The sequence below is a fragment of the Salmo salar genome, chromosome ssa17 (assembly GCF_905237065.1).
Source record: "Salmo salar chromosome ssa17, Ssal_v3.1, whole genome shotgun sequence".
In the NCBI taxonomy this organism is placed as follows: Eukaryota; Metazoa; Chordata; class Actinopteri; order Salmoniformes; family Salmonidae; genus Salmo; species Salmo salar.
The window spans coordinates 60,717,531-60,738,073 of NC_059458.1; the positions used below are offsets into that span (position 1 = coordinate 60,717,531).

At 42.3% G+C, this 20,543-nt stretch overlaps 1 protein-coding gene across 1 annotated transcript; it reads right to left on the minus strand.

Annotated features, from left to right (window-relative positions):
* Positions 1–164: 164 nt before the first annotated feature.
* LOC106576235 (protein ADM2) lies at positions 165–17,421 on the minus strand. The gene is made up of 3 exons (XM_014153283.2): positions 17,329–17,421; positions 16,691–16,944; positions 165–4,234 (listed from the first exon to the last, which is right to left on the minus strand). Exons 2-3 carry the CDS (start codon positions 16,786–16,788, stop codon positions 3,796–3,798), a joined length of 537 nt encoding a protein of 178 aa, XP_014008758.1. The 5' UTR covers positions 16,789–16,944; positions 17,329–17,421; the 3' UTR covers positions 165–3,795.
* Positions 17,422–20,543: the final 3,122 nt, after the last annotated feature.

A 20,543-nucleotide genomic window follows, 5' to 3' on the forward strand; every position in this document is an offset into this window, starting at 1 on the left:
ATTTTTGGTTTTGACAATGGCATCGATGTTAACAATAACTGTTGTGAAGAGCTGCTCATACTGTACTCACACACACGTGAAGGTAAACATGCAGACACACGCACGCGCACACAAACACACACACGCACACACACACTTTCACAAATTAGAGGCACACACTAGACTTTATCTCACTACAGTGTAGTTCTTTATTTTTACAGAGAATGAAGGACATTGTCTGACATGAACATGTAGCTACATTTAGGATTTATTTTTCTTTCCTAACAAAAGGTCACCTTTTAAAAGCGTGGGAAATACGAGATAAATAGTGTCTTTGGTGACATACATATATAAACATACAAAGATAACTTAAATATATTACTTTTCTTACATAGTACCACTAATAATATATAATATGCACAAGTGCGCATGATATCATCTTCCCTCCACTCCACTGACAACTCTTCAAAGACATTAATACAGATCTTTATCAAATGCAACATATACAATAACTCCCATCTGTCATTAAAAATATAATTGCAATGTTTGAAATTCAAGTTGTGAGGAACTAACAACATTAAAGTGCTTTGCTCAGTTTGCTGTGACCCTATAAGAGGCTTCTGACCTTAAGTATACGGTAATTAAATATTGAACGAGGGAAAACAGACTGGGATTGTGATGTGTTAGATCCCTAGCTTAGACGACTATACTATAAGTACCTACACATACACACTCACATACAGTCACATACACACTCCCATACAGACGTGAACACCCAACACAATCTCTTGCATCTCTTTACAACATAGGTTAAGTTAACAATGGCAGGCGATGGCAGCGTTAGTTTTGATGTAAGACTGATGGAGAGTGTTTCTCTTAGCACACAAGGGGAGGTATTAGTGGTCAAAGGTCGTAAATAATCTGGTGGTACGCAGTTTACCCAGACAAAACACTCAGCTATGCTGCTAGGAATGACTATGGACCCGCCAGTGACACAACACTGACGTGTAATTACTGTCATATGAGATTCACAACACAAAGAAAAAGTATAGCAAAAACAAAATGGCCCCAACAAAAATCCAACAAACACAAGGTTGGTTCCTGATTCTATATGTGGCCGGCCAGACACAAACACACACTTGTGACAGTGGTGGTTAAGAAGTCGAGAGATTCACCAGGGTTCTTAGCATTTGAAAAGCCTTTTAATGGTCTGTCACGAGACATTGATTAGCTCAATTACAGCAGAGACAATGGCATGTGTGTTTCACAAAGCCTTTGAACAGATTAGACTTAAAGAACCAATGAACCACTGATTATGACCTGCGACCTGGCGTCGCCGTAATTACTGAGACAGAAGGAGAGAGAGTGGTAGAGGGAGAGATGGTGAGATAGAGAGAGTGAGACAGAGAATCACTCCACGATTAAATGAGCTAACTCTAAAATAAAATAAAGCCCCAGTTTTAATTAAGATGATTCAGTCCAAAAAGACTAAAATATGTCAAACAAAATGAAAGGGGGATATGGATAGAGACCACACTATGATGTAGATCACAAAAAAACAAAATTACTGTCAAGTATTGTCAGATATTTGGTGAATTTAAACCACTTGCCCAACTAACTTAATTAGTTATAGGATGATTTCATTTAGGCAACGCTGTGGTCAAAACAAAACAGTAAAAACCTGGACCCTAAAAGACTCTAAGCTGATATTGGGTACTCCTGTGACTGTTTAATTATGACACAGTAACCTGATAGTTACATAGTCATAGTCATAAATACATGGACGTATGACTAATGGCTGACCTGGTTTCTAACTGCAGCAATAGCAACATCAGCAAGTTTGGATCAAAGTTGTTAAAAAACTAATAGTCTGAACGTTGAGGATTATTTCAATTATTGTAATCCTCTGACATTGAGAATATGAAACATTTGAATGTGTTTCAAAGTGCCAGACTGCATGATTATTATGGGTATTAAAGATGTCATGGAGATGTTGTGGCTTGTTTTTTCAGACCGACAGGCGCTGCACCTTTTGAAGGTTGGGCTAGTTTTTTGAATGCTTGCTGAGTTGAGGTTGTTTTTGGTTATTTTTAGTGAGGGCATCCGCCCACCATTTCAGAGACAGTTATAACAAGGGAAAAAGGGAATCTAGGGGCATATATTTTTTTTACCATATTTCGTATCCAGATTTAAAATGTGGCACTCTGGCTCCCTAACTTTTGGTATCCGTGGTCTGTCATTACAAAGCCACAATGTAACAAGCAGAGAACTTTTCTGTTGACTCTGTGCTAATTTGGACTCATTTGACACACTACAAGCATACAATGTAAAGTATTGTTGTGTACACACTAAACTACTACCATTTTTAGGATCATAACTTATTATTGATAATGACAAAGTAAGCCTCTAAATATTCCTAGGCAGTACTGCTAGTGGCAGATTTTGGGTTTGGGTTGGCAACTTGTGATGCTTTAGCTAGTAGTTATACGGTCCCTTGGGCAAGGCAAGGCACGGTCAAGGTTTATTTTGTTTATAAATACAGCAGACGATGTGCACCACCTCGCCACCATAGCGGTACAACTAAAGAGATTAGGTCTGATTGGTTAAATTGCCGTAAACATAAAGTCGAGACTTAGTGGGAAGAACTTAAGAATCACGTGAAGGGGATAATATCCCCACTCAGACCCTGAGATAAGGGCAGCAGGAGTGTTCACTGTGTTCACGAGCCAACCAATAGATCTCATCCGCTGAAAAAGATCTGCGATGATTCACAATAAAAACATTGAAAACCTCCATCTTGTATAGGAACTGAGTCATTGAAATGTTTACCCTCTTCTTTCTCTTTCTATAAACAGTCTCTACTAGATGAGTCCAGAAGCAGAACTCCATCCAGCCACTGCTGAACTTGACTATTATGGCTGATTGCGGCTGTCAAGGCTGTGGTCTGTTGAAACATATACTTCACAGAACCACAGACCGCTACTGTCGGGAACATCATTGGCTGCAGATGAGAGAGGACAGTAGGTTCTTGTCTGTAAGGTCAGTGTCTGTGTCTGTAAGGTCAGTGTCTGTGTCTATAAGGTCAGTGTCTGCCCACAAATGGTTGCTGGTGGTCTGTAAATCAGAGGATTAACCCAGATATGTCAAACATGGTCCCTCAAATTGTCCTGGCAGATCTAAGGGGGCAGGGTTTAGGGTGGGGTAAAAGGGTTCATCGGGTCGTTCTGACAGGGATCTGATCCTAGCCCTGGTAGAAATCCACATTAGTGGTTTAAGTGTTTGATCAATGGGGCCAGAGCTAACTGCTGCTGTGGAGGTCATCAGGCCTTATACAGACACGTCCAGTTGCGTTGGCTTGTGTTAAGTAGAAAGACCGGTGGACAGGGGCATTTATTCTTACATTAACAGGATTAGGAAGTCAAACTGAGCCCCTTGCAGCTCTTTGACTAGTCAGGAGGCCGGGAGAAACACAAAGACTTTGACGAGACCCAAATGTCCAGAGCATCTCTGGGTGACAGGTATTCGTTCCCAGTGGTGGTTGGTGGTGGGAAGCGTCGGCTATGAGGCTTTCATTCATGTCAGATTCCTTCTTCTTAAACAGCATGATGCGTTTTTGAGGTGTACAGAGGAGTAAGGCAAATGACATTCAAAAAGTACAGAAATTGTCATTTCAGGATCTAAAAAAGGTGTGGACTACATCTAATACTAATACAAAGGCTATCTGTGATACATAAAATAGAGATACATGTCTATAGATAGAAGTTTGCTGGGGTGTTGATGTTTTCAGAGAAAGAGGGAGAAGTATGCTTCAGTCGCTCATCCGTAACTATGCGGACTACGGGGGTTAATGGGGGAGGAGTCTTCCCGTCCGCTCTGGCCAATCAGCTGATAGAGCCGGTGGCTGAGGTTCTGAACCTGGCAGGTTCCCAGGGCGCAACCCACTCTCATCAGCTGGGGGTGGTGGTGACCCCCCCGCGGCCCTGATTGGGCCTGGCGACGACCTCTTGACCCCGTCTGTTGGGGCTCCACACCCGCCTCACGCCTCGCTCGTACCAGAGGTTCAAGATGGGCTGTGTTCATGACAGTGGGTGGTGTGTCTCTGAGGAGGTAGCCAGGCAGCCATTTTGGAGATCTGATGGAGGGCTGGAGATCTGATGATGGGCTGGAGTCTGTTGGGCTGGCGAGTTCGGTGCCAGTTTCTGGAGTGAAGATCTCCTCCTCTCTCAGCACATGAAGCTTCTTAAGCAGCTCCAACCTGGGAATACAGGAAAAAATAAGACAAGAGTTCAGATCTTGGGTCATTAAGATTGATGTCTGTACCTTTCCACTCTGGGTCAATGCTGACCATTGAATCAGAGAAGTAATTTTAGAACTGGCCTAGTTATTATCAGACTGATGTGAAGCACACTTCCAACAGCATTTTATGTCAACACACACTGACAGTAAATGGTACACACATGGAATGGCATGGTGAGGGTTGATGTGTCACCATCCTGTCTTAATGCATTTTACAAGACTAATGGCCTTTCAGCACAGGAACAAAACAGCATGGGGACCTGGCTGCTGTAAATGTATTATGGTATTATCAACATACTGGACGTCAAAACTATTGAGACCCCATGTCCACCTTAGCTAAAGCAAACAGACAGAGTGGCTCTGGAGATTTACTGACTATCCACGCAAGAGAGGGAAGGCTAATGTACAGAGCAAACTGTGGCAAGTGTCCACAGGAAGGAGACATCACCAAGTTTCAGGAACAGCCTGTTTAGCAAACACATCTCTGATTGACTCTGGCTTTAGTGCTGAGGAGGAGGCCCTGCCATCTGTTCTCGTCTTGATGATGACACTGGCTGCTCAACTCAAACTTGGCACTGGGGATGCTTTTCTCTGAACTGTTGTGAGTGTGTTTGCTCAGAGGGCTTGAATTTGTGTCTCTGTGTCTTCGTTTGTTACAGATGCTATAAATAGGTAGAGGCTCACCTTGCGGAAGTCATATTGACGAAGCACTGGCCACAGTGAGTCAGGGAATTCGATTCTCAAAATGGCGCCAGTGGGTGTAGGTATATCAAGCCTCAATTCTTTTAAGTAGTAAGTATGACTTTTGTGTGCTAAATGTCCTCCCATGATAAAGTTAGAACAAGGAAGAGAAAACGTCCCGTTTGTATCCTTTTTCAATTTTGAAGAGCACAGAAACAGCATCAGGTTCTGACCGGCGTCCAACTGCTCTTTAGGAGAAGCAGTAATGATAGTTGGCATACAGCGTAATTATAAAAAGAGCAGCGTTCTCCTTGTGAAACGCTGACTGGATTGTGAAAAATAACAGGGTAGGCCCACTGTAGAACGCCACTGTGCAAGTGGTAACCAACCAATCTCTGCACAGACACAGTGAGAATTGGCCATATTAATGAGCAGGGTTCCAAACCCTTCTCTGCCTCCTCAAGGCGGTCTCTTAGTTCATGTGTTCAGCGCCTTGGCCAGGCTCTTGCCAAACATGTTGTTTATGGTCAAAATTCTGCAGACTACAAACATGACTTTGAGCATTTATGGGTTTGTTCATCTAATTTAACCTAAAACTGAGTTTTCTGGTGTGTTGTTGGCTTGAAGCCCAATGTAACTAGACAATCTAGCTACTTTACAAGCAAACATATAGTGCTATTCCAGCAACAGCACCATGAGTGGTCAGTCAGTGACAGTTTCGAGGCTATATTTGACATGTACACAGAGTTCCAACACAAAGAAAATAGTGAATGAGCTTTGCCACCAGCTGTGTCTGTCTCCCTGCCATCCAGCCTGTTTGCCCGTACAGGGCAGGGCCCTGGTGCCTGGTGATGGTGGGTGTCGCTGGTAACCACTGTGGTAGTGCAGAGGGAGCACTATTTCCAGGAGCACCTAGTCATTCAGCTCCGTTCTGTGGCCAGGCCATGGCCAAGTCACACCCGCCGTCTGTGCCAAAAACCAGGCTGCCAGACAGGCACAAATTGTATTTGACTGTGTGGAAAAAGCAACGTTTATATACTGCATAAATACTGCAATGTGGTTGCTATAGAGATTTGGATAGTCTATATTCATTACAGTTAATTTTTTATTTAGTTGACCTTTCTGTACACAAAAAGGCTGAAATACAATCTTCTGTACAGGCTCATTCTCCTTTTGTGTTTGGAATCCATGGTGGAAAATGTGTTTCTCACACAGGAGGAAGGAGGAAACTTAATCCGTTCAGAAACAAGAGATGGTGAATAAACAAAACAAAGGTAAAACAGCTCCAGAACAGATTCATTTGGGAGTCCCTGGACAAAAACAGGTCTGATGGGGTGTGTAGACTGCCAGTACCTAACAATGCCCACTGAGCACACACTGGTTGAATCAATGTTGTTTGAAATGATGTGGAACCAACATGGAATAGACGTTGAATTGACGTCTGTGATAAGTGGGTGTGCTGTACCCAGCTTCACATCCATAAAAAAATGGTTGTGTTTTATTGTATACCGGATAGGTGCAGTCAAGTGTGTTGTTTTACAGGGTCAGCCATAGTAGTACGGTGCCCCTGGAGCATATTAGGATTAAGTGCCTTGCGCAAGGGCACATCAACAGATTTTCCACCTTGTCGGCTCAAGTATTTGAACCAGCGACCTTTCGGTTAGTGGCCCAACACTCTAACCGCTAGTCTACCTGCTGCCCTAAGACATTGTGTCAGTCCCAATCCACCCCATCGACCAAGTAGTTTGTGTGTGTGCTTGTGTGTGTTTATAATACCCATTTAACCCCCTGTTGGGTGGCAAATGCCCTCATCCACCCCTGGTGGAGCAGTAGTGGACTTTGTGGCTCACTCAGCGCTGGAATCTCCCATAACACAACATGCCACCCCGAGCCCGACCCAACGCAGCAGACGATGGCTGCTTCGCTAGTCAGGCTATTCTGGGCTGGCAGACAGCCATAAAGACCCTGTGATGTTGTTAAAAAACTATTCTCTTGGAGAATTTGTAACTGGAGGGAGGCGGAGCGGGAGAAAAAAGAAAGAGCAAATCTGCTGTTTAAAGGAGGTTAAATGTGTTTGGGTACCTGTGGGGTTCACCTCCCACCTAGGGAGTTCTTGGCATGTCCTTTTGTCCTCCTCTCTTCTCTGTTACACCATCTGACCTGACCGCTTTACCTTCACCTGGTGCTGATGCCCTTAGCTTTTATATAATGTCTTCACAAGCAAGTGTGAACTTGTCTGTTTTGTCCCTTGGGCCAGCCAGCACTCATTTGTATGTGTCTGTGCCAGAGGGATCGGATGGATCTGAGGGGAGTGTTTTGGCCAAATACTTTGGACCGGAAGTGTGACTGTGAGTCAGTGTGCCCAGTGCACATGCTCCTCTCCAGTTTCCAGTTCTTCTGATCCCACAATAAGCCTTTTGGCCACCGTGTTCTAGCCCACAGCCAGGAGAAGGCAGCAGCACCCTGTACTGTAGCCCGGCCCAACGTGAGAACTCTCTCACTGGATCACATCTGATCTGACAGCCCCATCTAATTTGGCTATTGAGAAAGTAATCCTGCAAATGGACAGTAATGGAGGTCTTTGTGATTGGCAGAGGATCAAAGATATCAGAGCTTCACATTCTTAGAAACATTCACTCACTCAACACTCGTTTTCAGCACCATCTGATCTGTGAAAGATTATTTAAAAAAATATATTGGTAACAAATCCACCTACTTGTTCTGTAAAATTCCCATTTTCATCGAAGGCCATTAAGCTAAAAGTCACTTAGCCTGGGGAACGGGTGGAGGGAGGGGGGATTTGAGGGTTCGATAAAAGGGTAAGCTGATCCCAACTCCTTTGTGCTGCAGTATGGTGTTATTCTTTCATATTAATCCCACAGTTTAGACTGAGGTCTGGAATCACAACTGAGACCCACCAGTGGAACCACCACAATAGGGTGATTCCACGTCAGCGGGAGCGAGAAATATTTTTGGTATTTACATTTGAGTCATTTAGTCATATCCAGAGCGACTTACAGGAGCAATTAGGTATCTCAGATTGTTCTGACAATTCTCACATAGAAACTTGATTGGGGGGAAGGATGTTAAACATGTTTTTTTCATTTCTATCACAAGCCATTTTTTGGAAAATCATGATGAAATTAGCCATTTTATACTCTTTTTAGTATACATGCCTCCTATAAGACCCTCTGATCTGTGAATTGTACACAATACAGACCACATCTGTCATTATACTCCTTATAGTGTTCTCTCTGAAATACACATTTTCACATTCATTTATTCAACATAAAAAATATACATTTTAATCTCAAAACTATCCTTTTTAGACACTCTCTTCAAACACGTAACATTTCCAGAGTGGGCTCTCTGGTACTTCTAATGATATGACCCATTTTATACAAATAAATTTACATGATAGGTCATTAACCAATCACATTCAGTAAATCACCAGCAGAGTGAGTTCCATTTGAATCCATTTTCCCATTCACTGTGTTGGTGGTGCTCATAAAATTGATCATACCTTCAGAATTAGCAGAGAACCCACACTGGAAATGTAATGTACTTATATATATTGTTCCAAACAATGTCGAACAAATAAAAAAATAAAAAAGGGTCGTTTTGAGATATTAATATTTGAATGTTGAATAAATGAATGTGATTATTTTTATTTCAGAATCTAGACCTACTCCATATTTTAGAGCACACTATAAGAGTATAATGACACCAAGATGTTGTCTGTATCACGTACAGTTCACGGATCATAAGGTCTTATAGGAGGCATGTACAGTATAGGTCTAAAAAGGGCCTAAAATGGCTACTTTCATCATGATTTTCTCAAACATTGTTTGTGATACAAATGTAAATCGCCGATGTCCCACCAGCCCCAGCCTGATGCCCTACTCTGCCCCAGTATGGCCCCCTCAGAGAGGGGTAAGCCTTGGCCAGTACCAGGCCTTTCATACATGCTTATACCCAGGGGGCTGGAGCCTACCATGGGCTGCCTTAATCAGCATTAAATGTGGCACATTCATACATAATCCTCGCCAGGCCCCATGCAGCTAACAGAGGACAGATTGTGTTCTCAGTAAGGAGACAGAAATAAGCGAAAGGCGATTATTTGTGAATGAACCATTGCTGCCGCTTGTTCTCCATGCGTTGGTGGTTTTATAACCTCTTGTGTTGACGATAAGTACGTGCTGAGGGGTAATTTAGCACTTTCCTCATCATGCACTGCATTGGGTGAAAGTGTACACAGTTGCTAAAGCACGGCTTGAAAGAACGACTGCCACATATCCAATATTCTCTCTTGTTCCCCTCAGCAGACTTAAGTGTGTAGTGGTTTGGGAATTGGGAGACGGAATTCAAACCACACAGTGGTTGCAGTTCCACGTTCCAATTGTACTGAGGCGGCCACTCACAGCTGCAGTGCTGACTCTTGATTGAGGCCTGATCTCCGTTGGTACTGAAGGTATCCATCCACGCTACAAATGACTGTACTTAGCTAGAATAACACCTACATTTTTCTCAACCACCAATAGAACATGAAACAAAAGCTTAGTCCTTCTCTCCTCAGACCTCAGAGCTCCATCTGTGTTCTTTCTTTAACACAGACAGACAGACAGACAGACAGACAGACAGACAGACAGACAGACAGACAGACAGACAGACAGACAGACAGACAGACAGACAGACAGACAGACAGACAGACAGACAGACAGACAGACAGACAGACAGACAGACAGACAGACAGACAGACAGACAGACTGTACAAGGGTTGTCACGATTCCAGTATTGCGATAGTCAGAAGTATCGTGGCAAGGAAACAAAACACGACGCACATTTAATTTATTGTCAACAAGAGTCACATTAGTTAATTTTGCAAGCTATAGCAGCCACAATTTTACGTAAAGTAGGTTTTTATTGTGCCATCGAGTTTTGTCTAATTCGTGTTTTATTTTTGGCCGTGGAAAATCTGGTATCGTAGTATCTCGATACTGGTATCGTGACAACCCCAATGCATACACACACATACACATACAAGCCTTTCGCCATGGTCAAGCTTTCAGTGCAGAGTGGAAGCATTTTCTTTATGGATGTGGACGGTGGAATTTAGGTCTTAGCCACTAATCCACTGTGGAATTCTGAGCTGCCTGGTGGGAGACTGGTTCCCTCTCTTCTTTAGACCTGGTCGTAATGACCCCCACAGAGCAGGGCGAGAGAGAGAAGGAGAAAGAGAGAGAGAGTGGGTGAGAGGGAGGGTCATGGCAGTGTTTATATGGTAGATACATTACATTTCCATACATCGCCAGTCCAGACCTCTGTTTACAGTGTGGCTCACATCAGAGCAGCCAGACGTCCTCAGAGCAGAGGTCTAACCTCAGAGCCATACATACTGCCTCTCACAGAGCAATCTACAGGGCCAGCTGGGGTTATATCAGACTGTGAGGCACGCAAAGTGTATTTAAGTACATAAAAGAGATAACTGGAGTAAAGTTGAAGTATTTATGAGCCATATTAGTCAAGGTAATGTTCATGTTATGTCTTTGATATTGTATAAGCATGTATATAAATCTAAATAAAGTTACTGTATATAGAGTTATAAAATCTACCACCATCTGACGGATGCAACAGTAGGTCCTCTGGGAGGTGGATGATGACGCAATGTGCCTGTTTCTGGGGTAAATATTGTGTTTGGACAATGGATGGGTGTTGACGTCTGAATTGCATGCAGGGGTCCTGGCCATGACACTTGCCCCATATGGGGTGACAGAGGGAGTTAATGATTTAGGAGGAGGATGGACAGACGGGAAAAACATTGCTTTTTTTCGGTCCAGTCAGGATCCTGAGCAAATTCCCGACCACAATACACACAGACTCAAATACACACAGCCAGACCAGTAGTCTACACATGCACAGTCCCTCTTTCTAAAGAGAATATACTTTACACTCCCACACACGCTCGATAAACAAACTGTGTTCATCCTGTCTGGGATGTCTGACATGTCATATCATGTCATTGACCTCTGTCCCAGACTGTGTGGAAGTAGTGGGTCATCATGACAACAAGCACATTACAGCAAACCAGCTACAGTAACATGCCGCTGTCTGGGGTGCCCTGCATCCCACTGCTGGAATATACAATGTAAAACTGCTTCATCTCTAAAACCATATTTAACTTGTGGTTTGGCTCTATTTTCTCTCAAGCTGTTACTATATGTAAAATGAAGGGTATAGTTTGTATTGTGAATGGCCTAGAGCAAGGGTGTCAAAACACAAAGCCCCGCGGGCCGTCCATGATCAGAACATAGAGAACTTTATCGGTACAGAGAAACAATGACCAAACGCACCCATCACACCTCAGTCTGAAAAGGGGAGTGAGAGGAGGAGCGATGAGGGCTATGTTATTGTTATCGGCCTGTGATGGGATCATCATGTGTGATGGGAAGAACAGAGCATTTGGTATAGAAGGAAGAAAAAGTGGGACATATACTGAGTAAATAAATAGATAAAAGGAGGGAAGAAGGCAGAGAGAGAAACCAGAATTAGAGAGGGAGAGAGAAGAGTGAAACCAGAATTGGAGAGAGAGTGAGGAAAAAGAGAGAGGACATTATGAATCGCCCTTCCATCACCAAGGGAACATCCCGAGGGGATTTCTAGGAATGATAACCCCTCACACAGCCACAGCTTGGACAAGACAAACATACTCCCTCTTATTGAACTGTTTGTTTTTGAAAAGCTGCTGTGTTCACTCAAATACACTGATAGAGAGCACTGCTGCAACCGCAATCACATCCACCATTACCCACGAATTCTGCCCCTGCTGTTTTAAATGGGAAGTTAGTTCTGAGAGATTAAAATCATAACAACCACTGGGAAGCAGAAATAGCCCATCCCTGCTGGGAGCTCTGTCTGAAATAAACAGAGTCATGCTCCCCCTTGCTTCGATTTGATTTCAGCAGCAGGTGTTTGCCTATGCGCAGACACACAGGCACACACGCGCACACACACACCTGTAGATAGAGGTTGTTGAGCTAAGTCCGAACCTCTAGCGTAGGGGCCCTCCTGTCACAATAGGGTCACCTTATATGGAGACTGTTGTCTGGCACATCCTTCTCAGCCCTGCCAATCTAGGCCATGCAGGGTAAAAACAACCCTCTTTTTCCACATCCTCATAAGCCAATAACCTAATTTATAGGCCATAAAGACTTGCCAGTCCATTCATGGATGCATGTCAGCAAAACGTTTTGGCCTGAATGCCAAGCGTTACGTCTGGAGGAAACCTGGCACCATCCCTACGGTGAAGCATGGTGGTAGCAGCATCATGCTGTGGGGATATTTTTCAGCAGCAGGGACTAGGAGACTAGTCAGGATTGAGGAAAAAATTAACAGAGCAAAGTACAGATAGATCCTTAATGAAAACCTGCTCCAGAGCGCTCAGGATCTCAGACCGGGGCGAAGGTTCACCTTCCAACAGGACAACAACCCTAAGGAGACAGCCAAGACAACGCAGGAGTGGCTTCAGGACAAGTCTCTGAATGTTATTGAGTGGCCTAGCCAGAGCCCAGACTTGAACCTATTCTAACATCTCTGGAGAGGCGTGAAAATACAGTTGAAGTCAAAAGTTTACATACACCTTAGGCAAATACATTTAAACTCAGTTTTTCCACAATTCCTGACATTAAATCCAAGTAAAAATTCCCTGACTTATGTCAGTTAGGATCACCACTTTATTTGAAGAATGTGAAATGTCAGAATAATAGTAGAGAGAATTATTTCTTTCAGCTCTTATTTCTTTCATCACATTCCCAGTGGGTCAGAAATGTATGTACACTCAATTAGTATTTGGTAGCATTGCCTTTAAATTGTTTAACTTGGGTCAAACGTTTTTTGGGTAGCCTTCCACAAGCTTCCCACAATAAGTTGGGTGAATTTTGGCCCATTCCTCCTGACAGAGCTGGTGTAACTGAGTCAGGTTTGTAGGCCTCCTTGCTCACACATGCTTTTTCAGTTCTGCCCACAAAATTTCTATAGGATTTAGGTCAGGGCTTTGTGATGGCCACTCCAATACCTTGACTTTGTTGTCCTTATGCCATTTTGCCACAACTTTGGAAGTATGCTTGAGGTCATTGTCCATTAGGAAGACCTATTTTCGACCAAGCTTTAACTTCCTGACTGATGTCTTGAAATGTTGCTTCAATATATCCACATAATTTTCCTCCCTCATGATGCCATCTATTTTGTGAAGTGCACCAGTCCCTCCTGCAGCAAAGCACCCCCACGACATGATGCTGCCACCCCCGTGCTTCACGGTTGGGATGGTGTTCTTCACCTTGCAAGCATCCCCCTTTTTCCTCCAAACATAACAATGGTCATGATGGCCAAACAGTTCTATTTTTGTTTCATCAGACTAGAGGACATTTCTCCAAAAAGTACGATCTTTGTCCCCATGTGCAGTTGCATACCGTAGTCTGTTTTTTATGGCGGTTTTGGAGTAGTGGCTTCTTCCTTGCTGAGTGGCCTTTCAGGTTATGTCGATATAGGACTTGTTTTACTGTGGATATAGATACTTTTGTACCTGTTTCCTCCAGCATCTTCACAAGGTCCATTGCTGTTGTTCTGGGATTGATTTGCACTTTTTGCACCAAAGTACGTTCATCTCTAGGAGACAGAACGCATGTCCTTCCTTAGCGGTATGATGGCTGCGTGGTCCCATGGTGTTTATACTTGCGTACTATTGTTTGTACAGATGAATGTGGTACCTTCAGGCGTTTGGAAATTGCTCCCAAGGATCAACCAGACTTGTGGAGGTCTCCAATTGTTTTTTCTGAGGTCTTAGCTGATTTCTTTTGATTTTCCATGATGTCAAGCAAAGAGGCACTGAGTTTGAAGGTAGGCCTTGAAATAGGTACACCTCCAATTGACTCAAATGATGTCAATTAGCCTATCAGAAACTTCTAAAGCCATGACATAATTTTCTGGAATTTTCCAAGCTGTTTAAAGGCACAGTCATCTTAGTGTATGTAAACTTCTGACCCACTGGAATTGTGATACAGTGAATTATAAGTGAAATAATCTGTCTGTAAACAATTGTTGGAAAAATTACTTGTGTCATGCACAAAGTAGATGTCCTAACCGACTTGCCAAAACTCTAGTTTGTTAACAAGACATTTGTGGAGTGGTTGAAAAACGAGTTTTAATGACTCCAACCTAAGTGTATGTAAACTTCCGACTTCAACTGTAGCTGTGCAGCAACGCTTCTCATCCAACCTGACAGAGCTTGAGAGCACCTGCATAGAAGAATGGGAGAAAATCCCCAAATACAGGCATGCCAAGCTTGTAGCGTCATACCCAAGAAGACTCGAGGCTGTAATCGCTGCCAAAGGTACTTCAACAAAGTACTGAGTAAAGGGTAGGAATACTTATGTAAATGTGATATTTCCGTTTTTTATAAATTTGCAAAAATGTCTAAAAACCTGTTTTTGCTTTGTCATTATGGGGTATTGTGTGTAGATTGATGAGGGGAAAAAACGAATGAATACATTTTAGAATAAGGCTGTAACCTAACAAAATTTGGAAAAAGTCAAGGGGTCTGAATACTTTCCGAAGGCATTGTATAAAGCAAGATAATAGTGGTGTTACTGACCTAGTAATAATATGAATAAGTCTCAACAAATGATCATCTCCAGATCCCTTGGTTGATCATGTCTGAGTTACCAGGCCAACAACACAACTCATGGACATTTTTTGGGACCTGTCAGTGTGTCCTACAGCGCGAACCCACATTAGAGAAACAACTAGATACAACCAAGTGCCTTACTTCATTTGCCCCCAAAAAATGACTAACAGCTTTGAACATCCCAGATTTCCATGTAAAGGCATGGCTCTTGGTGAAGGTAATCATCTGTTTTAATTGGTTTCTCTCATTGACAAGGTCCAGGTTCCTGTCAGTCTCCCACCAGAAGAGGGCATGCAGACACTGACTCTAACCTCTGCTCTAGTTCTCACTGCACTAAAACACACCAGAGACTGGAGTCTTTACTAGCGCACTTCTCCTTCACTTTGAACAGGCACGTCTGCCCTCCCAATGAAATAGGAAATGGGAAATTGTGTGTGTGTGTGTGTGTGTGTGTGTGTGTGTGTGTGTGTGTGTGTGTGTGTGTGTGTGTGTGTGTGTGTGTGTGTGTGTGTGCGTACGTGCGTGTGTATGGGTATGACCAATTCCCTGTAATCTTGGGATTTTACTACTGTGTCACACATAGAAGAATAGCAGAGTGAGAAAAAAGCACTCATTACAGTATTACAGTACAGTAGCCAATGCCTGACATTTTTGGGGAATTCAGCAAATGCCAACATGAGGAGGACTGTTTTTTCCACCTCTGCTATCATTTGTCCCACATGAGGGCATGTCCCACATGAGGTCATATATGTGTTAGGAATATGACCTCATGTGGGACATATGATATAGCAGAGGTGGAAAAAACAGTTAACTTAAGGACCATACATTTGTCTGAACAAATTACTAAAACCAAACTGAATTTGTAAGACAAACACACAACCATATATCCGTTGCATTCCAAAATATAGTCACACGTGAATAAGGTAAAGTAGATGGTTTGGCGCAATTAACATGAACACTGACGCAAACAGCTAGCACTTTCGTTCAGGGACCTATAACGAACTGTACGGAAGTTTTTCATGAATACTGACAGATTGGATCTAACATTTATCTACATGGGTAATATATCAATCAAATACCTAACAGTCTTTAATAACGCGCCTAACCTGAGCATTTGTGTTTATTGCGCAGTGTGAAAAAATATGACGCAATGACGGTCGTATTGTCCTCTGTCCCATGAGTTAAATGTGGAGTTTTTGGACTAAATTCAGTTGCATCATATAAGAACACAAATTCTGATGAGTACGCTTTATTATGCAGATGGGATAAATGTGTAATTTCATCATGGTGCCCATTTATCAACATATTGATCATGGATAAGATAGCGTTCACTATCATGAACTTTAAGTCAACACAAGCGTTTAAATCCCATAACAAACCTAGCCCAATTGAGAGAGCAGTGCAAACGAGAGACTGCGAAAGGCGCGCATGGATGAACTCTCAATCCATTCTAAAAACAGGGATTCCTCTCAAACTTTTCCACATGGTCATATTATAACTACGGAGACACCAGGTTATCCGAGCGGGTACGCACGTTCACTGTATCACGTCTGTCTCGCTCTGACCTTGAGGGCCAGCACTACTCTCTATCCGTTATCTCCCCGACACAACACCCTGGCTGAACAAAAACTTCAGCGTACATTATGCCATAAACCTCGACATGATTTAATAAGTGGTTCAACCGGTTTGTGGTTTGACAGTGTGATTTAATTTAAAAAAAACAGTAGGCAAAAAAAAGGCGCGCGTCAATTCACCAAACACCGGCAAAGTCGTTGGACATTTGAGAATAACCAATATCATAATAATGCATCTCATCCATCACTGTATTTTCCGAATCCTGGAATAAAATAAGACTACATGTAGCTTATATTTGAATTTCACCTCCAGATTTCCTATTGAAATAGCATGCGCTTTTATATATCCAATGTGCCCTCCAGAATAACATTTCTGTTCAATAATCATCACTTCCAGAAAGGATCACTTTTAGAAAGTGAAAGATAAGGAACTGGAACGCACGTTCAATATAGGAAGGTAATGTAATGTCTTTCTTCTTACCTGTTTCTCTCCAGACGGTCTGCGGCCGGGAGAGCCAGGAGCTGCTGGAGGGAGAATAGGCTGATGCAATACACAGTAACCGGCAGAAGCGAACGCATCTCGGGACGAGTTCTCACACACACCCCTTGGGAAGGAGGGTGTTCCCAAACCACCTGGACGATGTTCAACTCCCGGGGAAGAAAAATTCCCAAAAGTTTTGGTATTTAGGCTAGTACTGATATCCAGGCAACAATGCGTGAGACAGTCAAATAATCCTGTGATAAACAGAAAATAACAAAAGAAAAGTAAATAAATGGTCTAATTTGATCAGGATATTGATCAGGTTACGTTATCGAAATATGCAAGAAATACAGTTATTTTGCAACAAATATTCAAGAGTGCCTGTGGGACACCTGAAAGTGAATTATTCACTCACTATTCAGTAGCCTAATCACGCATACAAAGTGTACGAACCACTCTATGTGTTGCCAATTGAAAGCTATGCAAAAAGAAACCTCAAGCACTAAAGAAAAGGTATAAAAAATATATCCAGCTACACCCATTTTTTCATATTTTACCCCAAAATTATATTGCATTTCAAATTATAACTATAATAACTCATAAAATAGTACATTTTATGAATGTTAGTCATATCTTACGTATATGAGGATTTTCAGAAATATTCTCGTAGGTCTAAGTATTTTCCCACGGATCTAACAAGTGTTGGTCAAGATGAAGTTCTCAAATTCAACTTCTGAAGTTGAGCGCGAGATGACATTGTGCGTATAAATATTGAGTGGGCGGGACTCATTCTGCACCGGTGCACCTGATAGGCTCCGTGAATTGGTCGGATAATTTATTCTTCATTTACTATATGACGTGAATGTGTGCACGTTGAGGTGTGCCATTTACAACTATGCTCTTGCAGGTTTTGGTGGCAAATACCAACTGATATGCCAAAATGATGATGGTGCTTGACTAGTCAAAGACCTTCCAAGAACTTCCAAGAAAACTAGTTCAATGTTTGTTCTGTTAGTTATGGATATTCATATTTAAGATAGATTTTAAGACAGATCCATGCTAATCCTGAACCAACCATTGATCCAAATGTTGTTTTATTAACAATTTCCCATACTATATGCCATATAAACAAATGGTGGCATATTCTCAAAATGCTTTCCTTGGACTTCTAACATGTGTTTTGCACCCCTCCCTTTCCCTTCTCTCTAATCTTTTCCTGAGGGGAAAGTATAGATACTTTTAGCCACACACCCGTGGCTACGCGTTCTAAGTACTGCCCAATGTGCTACTGATACATTAGATATTTGACAGATTGCTTCATGATTATGCCACAAACATTTATTTATCCTACATTTTCCAGAAATATAAGGAAATATGATCTCACAAAGAGTACCATGTGACCTATGATAATGAGTGGTTACAGTGGCTATCATATAGCTTGACGCCACCAGGGCTACAAAGATCACGTGCAGCTAATTTGTTTAGGACATTTTCCTCCTGTATACAATGAGTATATTGTCATTTGTGTTTAGTAACCTTACTACGGCGTTGTAGATGTGTCAGTCACATGTTTAGACTCGTATATACTAAAACGGACTCACATGAGTCATATTTCAATCAGTGACCGTTGGGAAAGTGGGTGAGTCTGTATTGTCTCCCAAGCTTAGCAAGCATGAACACCTGTGCTCTATCCTGATTATGACATGTTTTATTAATTAGGCTGCATAGTCATAATGTACATACCTGATCCACACGAAACACAGAGGAGAGTTACAGTTGAAGTCGGAAGCTTACATACACCTTAGCCAAATACATTAAACTCAGTGTTTCACAATTCCTGACATTTAATCCTAATAAAAATTCCCTGTCTTAGGTCAGTTAGGATCACCACTTTATTTGAAGAATGTGAAATGTCAGAATAATAGTAGAGAGAATTATTTCTTTCAGCTCTTATTTCTTTCATCACATTCCCAGTGGGTCAGAAATGTATGTACACTCAATTAGTATTTGGTAGCATTGCCTTTAAATTGTTTATCTTGGGTCAAACGCTTCAGGTAGCCTTCCACAAGCTTCCCACAATAAGTTGGGTGAATTTTGGCCCATTCCTCCTGACAGAGCTGGTGTAACTGAGTCAGGTTTGTAGGCCTCCTTGCTCGCACACGCTTTTTCAGTTATGCCCACAAATGTTCTATTGGATTGAGGTCAGGGCTTTGTGATGGCCACTCCAATACCTTGACTTTGTTGTCCTTAAGCCATTTTGCCACAACTTTGGAAGTATGCTTGGGGTTATTGTCCATTTGGAAGACCCATTTTCGACCAAGCTTTAACTTCCTGACTGATGTCTGGAGATGTTGCTTCAATATATCCACATCATTTTCCTTCCTCGTGATGCCATCTATTTTGTGAAGTGCACCAGTCCCTCCTGCAGCAAAGCACCCCCACGACATGATGCTGCCACCCCCGTGCTTCACGGTTGGGATGGTGTTCTTCGGCTTGCAAGCCTCCCGCTTTTTCCTCCAAACATAACGATGGTCATGATGGCCAAACTGTTCTATTTTTGTTTCATCAGACCAGAGGACATTTCTCCAAAAAGTACGATCTTTGTCCTCATGTGCAGTTGCAAACCGCAGTCTGGCTTTTTTATGGAGGTTTTTGAGCAGTGGCTTCTTCCTTGCTGAGCGGCCTTCAGGTTATGTCGATATAGGACTTGTTTTACTGTGGATATAGATACCTTTGTACCTGTTTCCTCCAGCATCTTCACAAGGTCCTTTGCAGTTGTTCTGGGATTAATTTGCACTTTTCGCAGCAAAGTATGTTCATCTCTAGGAGACAGAACCCATCTCCTTCCTGAGTCTGCATGGTCCCATGGTGTTTATACTTGCGTACTATTGTTTGTACAGATGAACGTGGTACCTTCAGGCATTTGGAAATTGCTCCCAAGGATCAACCAGACTTGTGGAGGTCTCCAATTGTTTTTTCTGAGGTCTTTGCTGATTTCTTTTGATTTCCCATGATGTCAAGCAAAGAGACATGAGTTTGAAGGTAGGCCTTGAAATACATCCACAGGTACACCTCCAATTGACTCAAATGATGTCAATTAGCCTATCAGAAGCTTCTAAAGCCATGACATCATTTTCTGGAATTTTCCAAGCTGTTTAAAGGCGCAGTCAACTTATTGTAAGTAATCTTCTGACCCACTGGAATTGTGATACAGTGAATTATAAGTCAAATAATCTGTCTGTAAACAATTATTGGAAAAATTACTTGTGTCATGCATAAATTAGATGTCCTAACCGACTTGCCAAAACACTAGTTTGTTAACAAGACATTTGTGGAGTGGTTGAAAAACGAGTTTTAATGACTCCAACCAAAGTGTATGTAAACTTCCGACTTCAACTGTACATAGTTATGCAACCATCATTTCAGAGAAAACAGACCAAATGTATTGCCAAAGGTTGAGTGTCTTTCCCAGTTTAGGAGAGCCCCCTTGAGCTTCAGCTTGGGTTAATAAACTATAGATCTGGGGAAAGTAAATATAGGGAATATCGGTCTGAAACAGAGCACCCCTGAAGAATCACATACATTTAGTTTGTTAAGTCAGTCAGACAGTTTTCCACATTTTGAAATTCTCTCTCCCCCCTCTGTTATGAATTGTGTTTATAAGCAATTTCCATTACTCGCCAAATCGTCTGACTTCTGTCAATTTCCCAATTTCTCACCCTCCACTGTTGTCACTGTGTGTCTTCCAGCAGTGTTGAAGGCTTTGAAGATCTCAATTAGTCTCTCATAAGTATTATAATAACATTAGTATCAGTGCCCACACAGGTAATAGCCACTAGCAGCCTAATCCAGC

Coding starts and splice junctions, on each gene's coding strand:
- LOC106576235 (XM_014153283.2), bottom strand. CDS start 16,788: ATGCGTTCGCTTCTGCCGGTTACTGTGTATTGCATCAGCCTATTCTCC. Junction 4,235..16,690: donor GACCGTCTGGAGAGAAACAG/GTAAGAAGAAAG, acceptor CTGTATTCCCAG/GTTGGAGCTGCTTAAGAAGC.